The 16,994-nt window shown below is 35.2% G+C and overlaps 1 protein-coding gene across 1 annotated transcript; it reads right to left on the bottom strand.

Annotated features, from left to right (window-relative positions):
* Positions 1 to 14,030: 14,030 nt before the first annotated feature.
* TUSC1 (tumor suppressor candidate 1) lies at positions 14,031 to 14,844 on the bottom strand (the record flags this gene model as incomplete). The annotated part of the gene is made up of 1 exon (XM_033124168.1): positions 14,031 to 14,844. A coding segment is annotated over one exon (762 nt), but the record flags the coding sequence as incomplete, so codon positions are not given.
* Positions 14,845 to 16,994: the final 2,150 nt, after the last annotated feature.

Raw genomic sequence — 16,994 nt, 5'->3', positions numbered from 1 at the left:
GAAAATGGTGCTCTAAAGGGTATAAAAATAAACCAATATATTCTGTACTTCTTAGACAGCACTGTTCAATAAAAATATAAGCCAAGCCACAGGTGTGCTTTTAAATTTTCTTGCAGCCACATTAAAAAAAGATACAGATAAAATTAACATTAGTAGTATATTTTATTTGAAATATACAGTATATGGAAATATTATAATTTGAACATTTAATTGATATAAAAATTATTAGTGTGACGTTTAATTTTTTTCTAAGTATTTTAAATCTAGCATGTATTATTACAGCACATCTCAATTTAAACAACTTAAATACTCAACACTCATATCTGGCTAATGACTATCATACTGCCCAGTCTATTAGACTATGTCTGTAAGTGAATAGCAATTTAAGTCACAAGTACATTTAAGAGGGTATGTGTGAAACCAAAATTCAAATTGCCATTAGATGGAACACATGGGAATTTTAAATAATATAAACAGAGGACAGACACATTTATTTCCCCTGAACTCTACTTTAGTGACTCATAATATAGCCTTTTAAATATTTCTATTCAAATCAACATGATTTTGTACAGTACTTTACCTCCTGCTGCAGCAACTTTAAAATGCTGCAAGTAAAAAGCTACTAAAAATTACAAATTGCCACCTAAGCTTCCCTGCCTACATGATGATAATTAATCCTATTTTTGAAGGACCACAAATTATTGCCAAACAATTAAATACATCTCTAGGAAAACTCATCATTTCCCTTTCAAAGTACATTTTTGGAAGAAGAGAAAGTACAATAATCAGCTTCCATTCAGCTTGGGAATCTTCACTTTTTTCCCCCCAAAAGTCAAAAATAATTATTACCTATAATATTCTAGGCATTTATTGGTGATACAAGGTAAATATGATACTATGCTTGCCTTAGAGAAACTTGTAATCGTATGAAAAAACTGATGTACCTTTAAAGAATATATATTCACTTACTTCAGTGAACGCTTCTTAGAGATAGGATGTTTTATAAAAACTACTTTAATGAGATGTGATGGACATACAAAAAGCTGTGCGTATTTAAACAACTTGATGAGTTTGGAGATGTATATATATCTGTGAAACTATCACCACAAGCTATGCCATAATCATATCCGTCACCTCCAAAAGTTTCCTATAGACCTCTTTATTTTTTTGTGATGAAGACATGTAACATAAGATGTACCTTCCTGTTAGGTTGGTGCAAAAGTAATTGCAGTTTAAAAGGTTAAAAATAATTGCAAAAATCTCAATTACTTTTGCACCAACCTAGTAGCAAAATTTTAAGTATGCAATACAGTATTGTTAACTATAGGCGCTATGCTGTATGGTAGATATCTAGGACTTATTCATCTTCTGTAACTGAAACTTTGTTCCCTTCAACTAATTTGTCCCTTTCCACCATTCACCCCCATCCCAGCCTTCAGCAACCAGCATTCTACTCTCTGTTGTTGTTAAGTCCAACTCTTAGATTCCTCATAGAGTGGTACCATGTAGTATTTATCCTTCTGCCTCTGGCTTATTTTACTTAATATAATGTTCTCCAGGTTCATCCATGTTGTCACAAATGGCAGAATTTCCTTCTTTTTAAAGGCTGAATAATATTCTATTATCTATTTATATATATATATATATAGATAATAGAATATTATTACATATATATACATATATATGTGTGTGTGTGTATATATGTGTGTGTGTGTGTGTGTGTGTGTGTATATATATATATATATATATATATATATGGCATCACATTTTTTGTATCCATTCAGCTGTCAATGGATATTTAGGTTGCTTCCATGTCTTAGCTATTGGGAATAATGTGATGAACACAGGACTTCAGATATCTCTTTGACATCATGATTTCAGTACCTTTGGATATATACCTAAAGTGGGATTGCTGTATCGTATGATAGTTCTACGTTCTACTTTTAATTTTTTGAGGAACCTCCTTACTGTTTTCCATAATGGCTGTGCCAAATTTACATTCCCACCATTAACGTACAAGGAGGGTTCGGTGTTTTGTACATCCTCACCTACACTTATCTTTTTTTTTTTTTTTTTTTTTTTTTATAATAGCCATCAGAGCATGTGTGAGGTGATATCTCATTGTGGTTTTGATTTCCATTTTCCTGATGATTAATGATGTTGAGCACCTTTTCATATACCTGTGGATCCTTTGTATATCTTCTTTGAAGAAATGTCCATTCAAGTCCTTTGCCCATTTTTTAATCAGGTTGTTTCGTTTATTTTTACTATTGAGGTGTAGGAGTTTCTTATATATTTTGGATATTATCCCTTTATCAGATATGTGGTTTGCAAATATTTTCTCCCATTCTGTAGTTTTCTTTTCATTTTGTTGAGGGTTTCCTTTGCTATGCGGAAGCTTTTTAGTTTGATGTAATCTTACTTGACTATTTTTGCTTTCATTGCCTGTGTTTTGTGTTATATCCAAGAAATCACTGCCATGGAAAATGTCAAGAAGCTTTTTCTCTGTATTTTCTTCTAGGAGTTTTATGGCGATAAGAAAAATTTAAATCTTTAAGCCATGTTGAGTTGATTTTTGAATATGGTATAAGCGTCTAATTTCATTCTTTTGCATGCAGCTGTTCAGCTTCCCCAGAACCTCTTATTGAAGAGACTATCCTTTCCACGCTGTGTGGCATATCCACTTTTTAATTGCCTCTAAAACTAAATGAGTTGGTGAGAAGTTATACAGATGAAGAGAATAAAATGGGGGAAGAGAATTGTGTGCACGTAGACTAGATCAGCTCAGTAACAGGGACCACCTGTCTGTACTACTAATTCAGCAACACTGTAACTTTTTTCATCTTGTCCTTCCGGAATTAATCTAAATCAGAACATGAAAATAAATTCTGCTAAACAACAAAAACAAAAACAAAAAAACATTTTGTTGATTTTCTTTAAAAAGATATTTATTTTTTATCTCCCTTCAATTCTTTGTAAGTTTTCCAAAGTAATGACCAGACAGTATTTTGGATATTATTAATAGCTAGCAATTAGCACAGTGCCTGGCACAGAGCCAGTACTCAACACACATCACAAGTGAATGATTGCTAGTTTGTTAACAGAATAATGGATAATTTTTAAATCTCCAACCTCTTATCGTATATGTTCATGGAGACCTTATCTCCATAATGCTAAGAAACAAACTATTAGGGTTAATTATGCTGTTTCTTACTCTTTAAAACAGCAGGGGCAACATATCGATGCTCAAAAAATTATGTGTCAACTGGCTTTATGCTTTATTAGGATCCACGTAGACCAACAGAGCAAATAATCTTCATCATAAAGGACTTACTTTTTAAAAAGTGGTAAGAAAAATAGTTCATATAAATAGTTCATATTATTGCATGATAGAAGCAGTAAGATATGTAGGACTGTAAGAGTTAGAAGTAATTGAAATTAGGTTTCTTTGGTGAATGTTGAATACCTACAGTGAAAGAGTATATCGACAAATTTTGTAACATGTAACATGTGGGGCGTTATTTTAATCTCCAATGACAAACGTTTTAGATTAATTGCTTTGATCATTTTCAGACAGAACCAATTATTTTAAAGCAATATGATAAGGCTTATTCCTTATATCTCTTAAAAATCTATTTTAATAAAAGTTATCTTAAATATTGTTGCTATTAGCTTAGCCAATCCTTTTCATTTGTATGGAGTTTAAGATTTTCAATGCACTTTCATGCGCATTACTCTCATTTGATTTTTCAACCATTTTATGAGTTGATGTTACTATGCTATAAGTAAAGATATTGAGTCCAATTGATTTTTCTGACTGCCGGTTAAAAAAAGGAAATCCTGAGAGACTGCCATACAAATCCAATCTTCTCCTTTTGTATGAATGTACCTTCACTTCATCCTTTGCTGTTATCAACATCCCTCTCTGATCACCATCCTGGAAATAAAGATACAGTTTGCCATCACTACCCAAAAGGCCCAGGAACTCTGCTCATCAACTTCACAATCCTGATGTTAAGCATGACAAATAAAGAGAAGGCATTGTTTTCTTTACAGTTAGTTAGTTAGTTTCAGGTGTACAAACAACATAGCGATTAGACAATTATATACCTCACAAAGTGATATCCCCAATAAGTCTGTTATCTATCTGGCACTGCATATAGCTATTACAGTATTATTCCTCATGCTGGACTTTATATCCATCTGACTATTTTTTAAAATTATAGTTGACATTCAATATGATTTCATATTAGTTTCAGGTGTACAGGACAGTGGTTAGACATTTATATAATTTATGAAGTGATCCCCCGATAAGTCTAGTACCCACCTGACACTATACAGTTTTTACGATACTATTAACTATATTCCTTATACTGTTTTTAACATCCTGTGACTATTTTGTAATTATGTACCAATTTATACTTCTTAATCCTTTCACCTTTCTCACCTAGCCCTCCAAACCCCCACCCATCAAGTAACCATCAGTCTGTTCTCTGTATCTATAAGTCTGTTTCTGTTTTGTTTGCATTTCTTAATCATAGCTTGTATTTCTCCCCCAACACTAACCCTGGTTGCAAAGTCTCCACTTTGTCCCACTCTTCCACCCTATACAAATACTGCCAAGACTCCAAAATTATGAAATTTCCAACTCTGCACATGCATAATCTATATTAATTTTGCTTATTCTAACTGGATTAATTCAAGATATACAACAAATAAGAAGAGATCATCAAAATTGATTTACCAATAAAACTATTTAATGAAATCTAACTTTAAAAATAAAAATTTTTCTTGTGCATCTGTATTTTTTAGAGTTGTCTCTTCTATGCTTTTCCTCCTCATGTTCAATATGATTTATACACTTCTAGTGTCGTTTCTTGATATCCAGACTCACGTTGCATCTCAGAACCACTTAGGCATCCTTTTATTTACCCTTCAGTTACTACATTTTAAGTATCTTTTAATAATTTTGAACAGTTTTGATTGTTTTTAAGCCCTATTACCTCTTAACTGAACCACTGTTCTCATTCCTTTCCTAGTATTCCTACCTCCAGCTTCAACTTTCCTCGAATTATCTGCTGCTTGTGTAAAAGCAGCATTCTTAAAACTACATCTAATCATGACATGCAATACTAAATCAATCACTTGCTCAAAGAATTTTGATTTTTCTCCATTAAAAGATGAAACTCTCAGTGTCGAATTTAAGGCCTTCCACTATTTGACCCCTACTTTACTCAAATTTACATGCAATCCTATATACCTTTCACTTCTGTCACACACACCACAGTCTCGTTACTCCTAGTGCATTCCTTATACATCCCTATTCATACCCCTTTGCTTATGTTCCCTTAGTCTTGAATAATCATCCCACAAGACCCATCTACTCGATCCTCTACCTGTCTTTTAGGAATCTGCTCAAATAACACTTCATGTGAATCCTATTCTTCCTAGTTTGGGGAGTTAATATTTTCTCCTTCATTTCCTATTTTATATTATATGTCTACATCTCTGTATTGGATATTAAATGTTTTAAGGGAAGAAATTATCTCATAGGTTGTGTTACCAGTGGTCAGATATTTTGTGCATAAGCATTATTAAAATACTAAATATCTGTTGAATGGTATTGAATTACTAAAGATACAATTTTTTAAAAACCCTATAAGAAGTAATATATACTTAGTATCTTCCTAATTGTCAAACCTAATTTGCATATACATATTTTGAGTTAGTTAAATGAAGAAAACATCAAACTGGATTAATTGAAGGTCAAATTTTGAGATGTATCCTGTTGCTCAAAGGAATCTTTAAAATGCATTAAATTATATGCAATAAAAATTAAATCATACCAGTCAATACTAATATCAGTAGTCACTGTTTATATATGAATCAATCTGGGTTCCCACAGAAAACAGATGGCACACTGAAGGTGAGTCATTTTAAATTAGTTTAATAAGGCCTATTTTCAAAAAATTGGGTATGGTTTAGAGAAACCAGAGGAGATAGAGCAGTACCCTGAAGCTAGTAATACTTACCATGGAAAACTTCACCACCCCTTATTTAGAAGTGGTGAAGGCCTAGAACTGTTACCATAACCTGGAGACAGAGGGCGCTGTAGAGAAGACAGACTTACAGGAGCTGTAACGTTTCGTAAAAGAATGTAACTAACCTATAGCAAACCCAGACCTAACATTACTTCCTCTTTCTGATCTCTTACTACTAGTATTTCCTAGTGGACAAATCCAACCAGAAGTCAACATTGCCCTGTAACCCAAGGACCAAGGGAGGCCAGTAATTTGGTAAATAGAAAGTAAGGTGGAGGAGGACCGAAAGTGAATATGGCAAGGTTTGATATCTGGGAGTTATATTTGGACATTTTGTTTTTATTTGAGTCTCTTAATGCTACAGAATCTCAGTTTCAGAAGAATAATTCATATGAATTTATTTCATCAATAAATACATTGTTTAGTGAAAATGTGAAAATTTCTTTTGGTTAAAGGGACTCTTTAGATCCAACTATTTTGCATTTTTTTGTGAAGAAACTCAACATCTACATGAATAATATGGGGAAAAAACATTGTGGAATGAGAGTGGATTCAGAAACCTTTTGATTATAGCTTTCTGCTTGAGTACATAATCAACTTCACAGTCAGATTTTCACATCTTAGAATTATTAGTAGTACTGATGTGCCTTATTAAAAGCACAAAAGTGATTTTGTTCTTCTCAGAAACTGTTGTGAAGCACATAGATTCAGTAATATAACCTTTGTGATTTGCAAATTAATTTGGTAGCTTGGTAGCCTGCTTATACTTGATAGATACAAACCTGCCTTGAGTTCTCACTTGAAATACATAAAAGGCCAAGCAAAGAGACATATAACAAAAAATTCTGAAAAATTAATCTTTAATCTTAAGAAGTAGTTGAGGAGATAAAACAAATTTAAAAAAATCTAAAATAATTTTAATGGCTAATTTCTTTTGTCCCAAAAGCCAAGGAACATGAAGAAATTATCCTTTAGGAATAATAATTTTCTTACTTGGGTATTGTATTTTAAAACATAAAATCCAAGTTCAGATATAATATCTAATTCAAGTCTCATAACAAACCTAGCTATGATACACATTTGGATACATTCTATTACCCAGTTTTTTTAATTTGAAAAATTGTGTATTAAAGAGATTAAGTGATATTCTTAAGTTACAAAACTAATAAATGACAAATGTTGCAAACTGAGCTGTCTGACTCCCAGTGTAGTATTCTTTACACTCTACCAGGATCTATAAAATATTTTTGAGTACTTAAAATTTGTATAACATTTACTATACTTAGAACATTTTAGAACATACTCGTACACAAAAATAATAAATTTTTAAAGGATGAGAGAAAAATAAATGTAAAAAAAAGATCTGAGATTTTTTTCTTAACCTTCTCCCAGTATACCTTGCTTTAAAGATTATTGGTCAACAGTCTATACACCAACTTATCTTCCGAACTAAAATAAATTTGCTTTCTTCAATGTTCACCTTACAGAAAATGAAGCGCAAAGGTCCTGATATACCCTACGTCCAAAATTATGAATGAGGAAAAAGGAAAACCTGTGAAAAGCATTTTTGAGGCAAAAATTACAGAATGTGATAAACATTTAGATATAAAGACCATTGGAAAATATGTTCAGAATGATTTCTAATTTTTTCTTCGGTCATTAGGCAAATGTCAATTATTGGAGTTATGAAATACAAGAGACAGAACAGGTAAGTTTAGTTTTATATTACTATTAATTTAAATAATCTTTCCATATGCTTATCGGCTATTCAGTTTTTTTGTAATATAAAGGATCGGTAAGGTCTTTTGCCTTTTTCTGAACTGGGTTGATTTTCTTTCTCTTGTTTGATTTATTGGAGTTCTCAATATACGAAGGTCTGACAACTAGGTTCGCGAACTTGATGCAATGATGTTGCTAACATTTTTGATATCAGAAGGATTATTTATTATGAATTTGTACCAACTGGACAAACAGTTAACCAAGCTTACTATTTGGAAGTGCTGAAAAGGCTGCGTGAAAAAGTTAGACGACCTGAACTTCTGGCCAATTTATGGCTCTTGCTTCACAGCAATGCACCAGACCACACGGCACTGTCTGTGAGGGAGTTTTCAGCCAGTAAACAAATAACTGTATTGGAACACCCTCCTTACTCACCTGATCTGGCCCCCAATGCCTTCTTTTTTACCTGAAGATAAAGAAAATATTGAAAGGAAAACATTTTGATGACATTCAGGACATCAAGGGTAACAGCTCTGATGGCCATTCCAGAAAGAGTTCGAAAATTGCTTTGAAGCAATTTTCTAGGTGCTGGCATTGGTGCATAGCTTCCCAAGGGGAGTACTTCCAAGGTGACTGTAGTGATATTTTGCAATGAGGTACGTAGCACTTTTTCTAGGATGAGTTTGTGAACTTAATTGTCCAACCTCGTATATAGATTTTAGCTTTTTGTCCATTTTATGTTCTTGGTACCTGGTATCTTTTCCATAATATCATGTTTATAAGACAACCATATTTTGATGTGTCATTGCAGTGTTCATAGTATTACATTTTGACTACTATTAAGAAAATTCCCTAACTCCAACTAGCTTAAACAATAAGGAAATGTATTTTCTCACATAATGGGAAATCAAAATGTAGGTCAGTCTCCAGGCAGAACAAATGCAGCTGCAATGATGTTACCAAAAACTAAATTTTCTTCCATCTCTCTACCATTCTTATAATCACATGATAGCTGCCAGGGACAGTGGGGCTATATGCTTCCTTTCTGTGTTCAGCAAGGAATGTAACCTAGGAATGTAAATATTTCCCTTCTGTCACCTTGGACCAGGTATGCAGAGCTGCATCTCCATCAAATAAGTAGGCAAAATGTTCAAATATCTACTCTGCCCCCCAAATAATTGATCCATCTATCCCCAAGAGCCCCACCTGTGAAATTTACCAAAATTTAAAGGAATAAATAACTCTATTACTATTTAAACTCTTTTACAACACAAAGCGAAAAACATCTTTTTATGAAATAAATGTAACAATAGCCATGATAAAGACTGCAAAATTAGCAATCTACTGAGCACTTGAATGCTTAATAGAGAAAGCCAGAAGAATTCCTATTAAAATCAGAAATAAATTATTTGAATAATTTCTGAGGGTAGTGTACAGCATGGTGACTATAGTTTACAACACTGTATTGTATATTTGAAAGTTGCTAAGGGAATAGCTTTTAAAAGCTCTCAACACAAGAAAAAAAATCTTATCTGTGGTGATGAATGTTAATTTATTATGGTAATCGGTGCACAATATATACATATATTGAATTATTATCTGTCCTAAAATTTATATAATGTCTTATCAATTATATCTCTTTCAAAATTTTTTTCAATAATTGTTTTTCTTTTTAAACTTGGAAAAGTTATTCAACTTCTTTGTTCATCAGTTTCCTCATTCATAAACAGGAGGGAATAATATTACCTAGGATTGTGATCAGCATATTTTAAGTTATGGAGTGCAGTGTATATGTAGTTCCCTGTGGAAGCTGTGAAGTTGTTGGCAAAAAGTCGGAAAGGAAGCTGGTTTAAAACCCTCCAAGGTCTCTTTCAGCTCTAAATGTTGTAGAACGCTAGTAAATAAGAAACAAGATGAACGAAAACATTTCCCCCGCAAGTTATAAATCTAGATTTACATATGAATAGAATGTTTACCAATAATAGGCTCTTAAAACCCCATTTTTATGACATATACACTATTCATAAAAATTGGTTTATACTTTCACTATTGGTTCATACTTGACAGGGACTTCCTATATAAAATTTAATAGCTATTATTTCTTTGCTGATTTCAAGCAATATCTCATGTTTGTACTCATAAGGATAGTATACAGGGGAATGAAAAGGTCAGATTTTTAAAAATCTATAAAGCGATTATATTGTTTCTATTTTAAATTATGTAGTTTCAAAAATGCTATACCATGATATATAAATTCTTTTAAAAAATTAAGTGGATGCCATCCTCCATTAAGAGTTCTCCCATTTGTCCATAATAATGAAATTATACCTGGGCAAAACATTCTACAGCTTGATTACACTTCTCAGTTCCTTTGACATTAAATCAGTCATGTGATGAACTTTTGCCAGTGGAATGTGATTAGGAAAACTAATGTCATTTTCGTATCTGGCCAGGCCTCTCTTTTCCTTTCCCAAATGCTGAAACCCGGATCTGGAAGTAATCTATTTCTACCATACGGATGAAACAATGACCTAGCGCAAGACAGAGGAACATGAAAAAAAGAATCTGAGACCCTGAATGACCATGTGGAACAGAACTTGCTGACACCCTGAAGCACTTGAATCAGGAATTTTACCAAATTAAAAATAAAGAATATCTATCTTTATTGTTTTTAATAGTGACTAAGTGTTGGGTTTCTTGGTTATTACAAACAGAATCTTCACCATAATTAAAGGTAGATCCATTAAGGTTAAAATACAATAGATGTTATATGTTTAAAATGATAAAATCAAAAATAAAGTGAGGAGACCTGGAAAAATGAAAGGTCAAGGAAAACTTTTATCAGTCCTAAGTATGAGATATGCGATAGATTGTTGTGAAAGTTTCTTCCTCAAAGAATACAATTTTTAGAGTAGAATGCTTATCATCCAGACAAGACTCAAGCTCCAAACAAAGTCACTGCTTTCCTTTTTCAATTTTTGTCTAAACAGATGTCTGAAATTTTGGGTTTAAAAAAGTTCTTTCTTACTAACAAATTATCATCAAATATGCAAAAAGATGATCCTGACAAGTAGATTCTGAATATGAATTTTATAATCAAAATCTGCTATGGATTAAACACAATGTCTGTTAATTCTGATCATTGAGAGATGTTAATCTTCATTTAAACTTTAAAATTTGAAATTTGAATAGGACTAATCCTATAAAGTTAGATGTATTATCTACGTGTTTTCCTTGGTCCATATTTCCGCTGTCTATATCAGGTAGGTAACATATATATCAAAAAAGTAAGCTTATAGTACAAAAATTAGAATTTATAATTGATCAATTAATCACTGAACAGAAATACTAATAATTTTGTCATTCATTTATGAAAATTTTGTGACAAATTTTCAGTACAAATCTCTTCCTGTAGTAAAATAGAAAAAGGTATTTTGGCATTAGAATCAAAATCATGCTGCTAGTAATTACTTAGTATATAGTGATAATTCAATTTATTCATTTATTAATAATTTGGTATTAGTTTCATTATGGCAATACTTGTGAATTGTCAAACATAAATCTAAGACTAAGCAAGAATAGATGTTTTCAAGTAATCTTCAAATATTTCTAATGTTCAAGAAGTTTATCAAGGAGAGTGTGTTCTAAAAATCTACGTAAGTACTCATTTTTATATTACTTTGATTTATATCCTAATTTTTATAGAGAAAAATATGAAGAGTAGCAGTAGGGTTGATATGTTCTTTTCTATGTTCTTTTGTGACTAGCAGCCATTAAAAAAAATGTTAGTTAAAAAAAATGCCAATCTTCGCTGACACATATTTTTGTTGCTCATTTCTACAAAGTATATGCCCTCTTTTCATTGCACAACAAATTTGAAATTATGAAAATATCACTGTAACATATGATAACATGCAGTTATAGTTTGTTTTAAATTAAATTAGATCCTAGATCAAACTTTTAAAAAATCAACTATACCCATTTCTTAAATAGGTACATATTTCAATATATCAAAACATTTTTATTACTACATGATACTTTATCATTTATCAGAAAGTAAATTCAACAAAGTTGAAATATAATTAGCCTTATCCCATCTTATGGAGCATTTTGGTTGCAGAATTTTTAATACTTCTCAGGAATTATGCTAAAACGTAATCCTTATTTGTGTGTGTGTGTGTGTGTGTGTGTCTTATTGTTTTACAAAAAATGGTTTCACCATGCTTATATTGTACCTGGTTTTAAAAGATGTTTAAAAAAAAATGTTTAAAAACTATGTAAACTAAATATTTTGCTTAGTTGTTAAATATTCCCAATTTTACCACAATCAGCAATATTTTTGAAATGTTTTTGCATTATTCCCTTATTACATAGAGTTTATCTTTCCTACTTGCTTATACGGAGTGAAAAATGTCAATTCATTCAAAATATACATATCTCTGTTAATACTCATAAAGTCATAAAGAAGTAAAATACCGAAGACAAGGGAAAGTGTCAGTAAAATACGTATCTGTGACTTTCACACTTTGGATTGTAATTCTCATTGATAGAGCACTTACTTTGAGGCAGGCATGTTGCATATAGCATCTCAATAAATTTTTTATAATATTTTTAAGTAAATATTATGTTCATCTTGATGAGAAATTTAAGGCTGAGAAGTAACAAATTTAAACCTAAAGTTAAATAGCAGTAGGGTTGATATGTTTTTTTTTCCTATTCTTCAATTTCTACTACCTCCTAAGAACGTTTTCTTTCACTATTAGAAAATGAAGTAAAGGGGATAGAAATACTTTTCATATACCTACCTATTCTCACAAAGTTTCTTCTCATATTTTTTGGTCATAAGGTAAGATTTTAATATTCACAACTAAATATCAACTACTTTTAAGTAAAATGCATAACATGTCTTCAAGAACTAGAAAAATCACAAAACTATTTTCTTTGGCACCTTGATTTGTGTGTGTGTGTATATTTGACATATGAGATATATATATATTATATATATATATATACATATATATATAATATATATATATGTATGTATATGTATATATATATATCTTGTGGAATATGCCACAAATGAAACAAAAATTTTAGTTCATTTTTTTCCTAGCTCTAACAAAATTCTTCCCATTTCTTATTTTGTGGAACCGAAGCATTTTCCATCACTTAAACACTCTCTCACACACACGATTTTTATCAGGTAAACGGTATCCTCTTCACTATTTAGTAGGCAAAAGTATGATTCATTAATAGAATTCATTAAAGTGATTTCAGAACATTTGTTAAAATTAATGATTTTTTTTCTTTTTTTTTGCCATTGAAGTCATAACTGAGACAAATCATTTCGGGGCTATCTAATTTATAATTTCTTTAAAATTCAGTCAAAACTAGGCATAATAGCTGTGCACTGACTATACTCTAATGTCTAAAATGTAATAAAAATGAAATATTCAGACTGTCTAATCTTTAGATTAAAAACAATCACTGTTACATAAAGCGAAAAGAAAATGTGAGTTTACTAAGGAAAACCAAAGTCATGTTAAAATACGTAATGTATACACACGTTATTTGTTAGAGAAACATGTAAAAATTTAACACACTTCAAATAATAGTCATTGGATGTTTTTAGGTTACTTTTAATACACCAGATTTATTTACCAATTCGAAGGATCACTTCTAGTCAGAAAGTTTAAAAATTCTCGGGGGGTAAACAAATCAATATATATTAGATGTGTAAAGACTAGAGCCGGGGCAAACATAAATTCCTAAGTTATAAATATTACCTTTTTAATTAAAAGGGTGGTATTTTATAAGATATCCAAGTTAATACCTATTTTTAAAAACAATACTTAGAATGTTGGCCACCTAAGAGATAATGGCTGGGGTCTTTGGAGGACTGAAGAATTAACAACAGACTCAACTAACTCAAAAGGCATTATTCATCCCTCAAAGAACCAAAATAAAGAAAGGAAAAAGAAGAAATACAACAGGTTCTCACAACACCCTGAAAAGTTCAGGAATTAGAGGGTGTTGACTGGCACCCATTTCTTGCTGTTTTAAAACTTGCCCTCTGTCGCTAGGTCTCTCTCCACGGAAACCAGCAGGGGTAAAAGGCAGGCGCTCTGCACTCTTGGGGCTTCCACAGGCCGGATGCGCAGCGCCTCCCGGAAGTGCCCTGCAGCCCCGCACAGCCCGCCAGCTTCCGCCAGCGGAGCGCAGCCCAGGGCGCGCGCCGGGCCGGCGTGGGAGCTGGGGAGGAAGTGCGGGGGGGAGGAGGGGCCCGCGCCAAGCCCCGCCTCTGCCCGCCTGCGGCCTCCCGCTACTGCCAGGACTCTGGGGGCTCCGGGTCCGTGGGTCGGAGGCCAGGCTCGGGTTCACGCAGGGTCGGTTGCTCCTTGTCCCCACGCGTGCGCGGTCCCTGCTGCTCGAGGTGCAGCTGCAGCAGGGCCCGGCGGTACATGGCCTCCAGCTTCTCAAGGCGGGCCCTCAGGGCCCTGGGGCTGCCGGGATCGTCCTCCGGGCCAGCGCCGCGCGCCCTCTTGTTGGTGCTTGCCTCTTCAGGGTCCGGGGTCTCCCTCGTCGCCTCCGCGGGCGCCGCGTCGCCGCCCTCTCCGGGAAGCCGCAAAGCCTGACGGAAGAGGCTGCGGTTCTCGCGCTTCAGTCGCCGGTTCTCCAGCCGCAGACGGGCGTTCTCCTCGCGCAACCGCACGTTCTGCCGGTCCCGCTCGTCTCGCGCGCGGATGGCCTCCAGATGGCTCGCCGCCAGGTCGGCGAACCGCTCCTCCAGCTGCTGTCGGGCGCCGCCCGCTCGGCCTCGCCAGCCCACGCTGCCGCTGCTGCCACCCCCACGAACCCGGCCTGGGCGGCCCTGCCCGCGACGATCCCCGCCGCTGTCCCCGCCGCCGCAGCTCCCGCGCCTGGTGGCGCCACCACGCATGCGCCACATCGGTCCCGTCCGTACCGCGCTGCCAGCGCTGAGGGCCGAGGGGCCACGCGCCGAGGCGCCGGCGATTAGGGGCCCAGCGGGGCGGCCGGGGCAACAGCGGAGGAGGAGAGGAGGTGGCGGGCGGCGGTTGCTGGCTTAGAGCCAGAGGAGGCCGGGAATTTGCCCGGTCTGAGGCGTGTCTTGTCTCCTGCGGTGGAGCTGCCCCCTGGGCCTGTGATCTCCCGGCCCGGCACACAGACAAGGCCCCCGGGGAGCGCTTGGCTGCTCAGCCTTCTGGCAGCGCGGGGAAAAGCGTGTATCTTGTGCTGGGATCTGCCAGGGCGCTTCCGTGCAGGCCTGGGCACTGCACAAATCCGCCGGCCTCGCTGGGCTCGCCAACACAACCACCATTGGTTACCTTGCTCTTTACATGGCAATCTCAAAGCAAATAAATAATAATGAATGATAAGTTCTGGGACAGAGATACGGGGCAAGTTGGAAAGCGATAACTTCATTAAGAGCGTAGCAGCTTCATCCATCTCTGAGCTTTATAAAACATTCAACAGAACTGAGCTGTGCACCTGTCATGAGGCCTTCGACTGGGAATAGGTAGCCAGGAAAAGAGCGAGAGCAATTTCCAATTTCACTCCACTTTGCAAATTGTTTGCGACTATTGAAACAAGGTTATAATGAGTTAATTTCCTCAGGCCTGTCCACAGAACCTAGGAAAACTCAAAATGTGCCCATTCTTTCAAGAACCTTGGTATACTCAGTAAGTTCCAAAACGTCTGGGGGACAGGTGGATCCAACTCTGAATGAATGTGGAACTACTGAACAACTAAATGAAGAACATATGAGAACCCTGGATCACAGAGTTGGGGTTTTCAGTGAACAGTACACATAAAAATTAGTAGGGGGAAATAACAGTTATGTAATTTTTTATAGTTTATAGTGGCAATCTCTCAATTGCCACTATCATTTCATGAAAAAATAGGAAAGATATAATTTCAGAATTCCAAAAAATAATAAACTTAGTTTTATGAAAGACCGTGTCATTCTTAGTTTCCATTAAAAATAGATGGTGAAAACTCTGTTGCAGATATGCACCAACTATTCTATAGATTATTGAACAAGGAAATGTGTTTCCCCATAGCATATATAGAGAATGCAGGAGAAAATGCTGGTATATAAGGACAGATGATTAGTTCTCCGTTTTAGACATGTTGAATTTTAGGGCCCTGTGAAATAAAAGATATTCCATGGAAGCTAGATGTATAAAAGAGATTCAGTCACCTCCTGGGTGTTATCAGTTATGTACTAGTGTTGTATTTTCTGTTGGCTCCACTGTCCTCACCCATATTGGTAAATCCACTAGTGTTCTCTTTTACAGCTTCCCAGGTTAAACTTACTCTGTTTCACTTGTAGAATATCTGCTAACTTTTTGTAACTAACGACTGTAATGAACCACACTGGATTTCCTAAAGGACACTGATGCTGGCTATATGAGAAGACCTCCATGCCCTTCTCTCTCTACACTCAACGCAAGCCCAAAGTACTATCTTTCTGTAAGTACTTATTTTTCCCCCCTCCATATCCTGAATTCCCATTCTCTAATTATTAAACCACTTAAATTTTATCTTATGTAGGAGAAAAAAAGATGAACACAGGAGTTTATAATCATTGTGTTTCTTAATATGATGCCTTAAACAGACATTTTTATAAAGTTGAGAAGAGCCATGTCAGCAAATTGGAATAGCACTGTTTTCTGCCTTACAATTCATGCATCCATTTAGTATTTCTCAAAATCAACTTTGAATGACTGCTGTTGAGTTTATTGTTGCTCCCTTTCTCCCATCCTCCAAGCAAGTTGTTCTTGTCATACATGGTAGCTGTTATGTATTTCTAGGTGCTCACTTGAGAAAGAGGCCCCATGATACATATGTACATATACAAGGTCTGACAATTTAGTTTGCAAACTTGTGGCAACAATGTTGTTAACCTTTTTTGATATCAAAGGGATTATTCATTATGAATTTGTACCAGCTGGACAGTTCACCAAGTTTACTATTTGGAAGTGCTGAAAGGCTGCATGAAAAGTTAGACAACCTGAACTTTATGCCAACAATACATGACTCTTGCATCACAACAATGCACCAGCACGCAAGGCACTCACTGTCTGTGAGGGAGTTTTTAGCCAGTAAACAAATAACTGTATTGGAACATCCTCCCTACTCACCTGATCTGGCCCCAAGTGACTTCTTTGTTTACCTGAAGATAAAGGAAATATTGAAAGGAAGACATTTTGA

This window comes from Rhinolophus ferrumequinum, chromosome 12 (assembly GCF_004115265.2).
Source record: "Rhinolophus ferrumequinum isolate MPI-CBG mRhiFer1 chromosome 12, mRhiFer1_v1.p, whole genome shotgun sequence".
Taxonomy (NCBI): domain Eukaryota; kingdom Metazoa; phylum Chordata; class Mammalia; order Chiroptera; family Rhinolophidae; genus Rhinolophus; species Rhinolophus ferrumequinum.
Note: the sequence above shows the minus strand (reverse complement) of the source record. Positions and strands in the feature narration are given on the sequence as shown.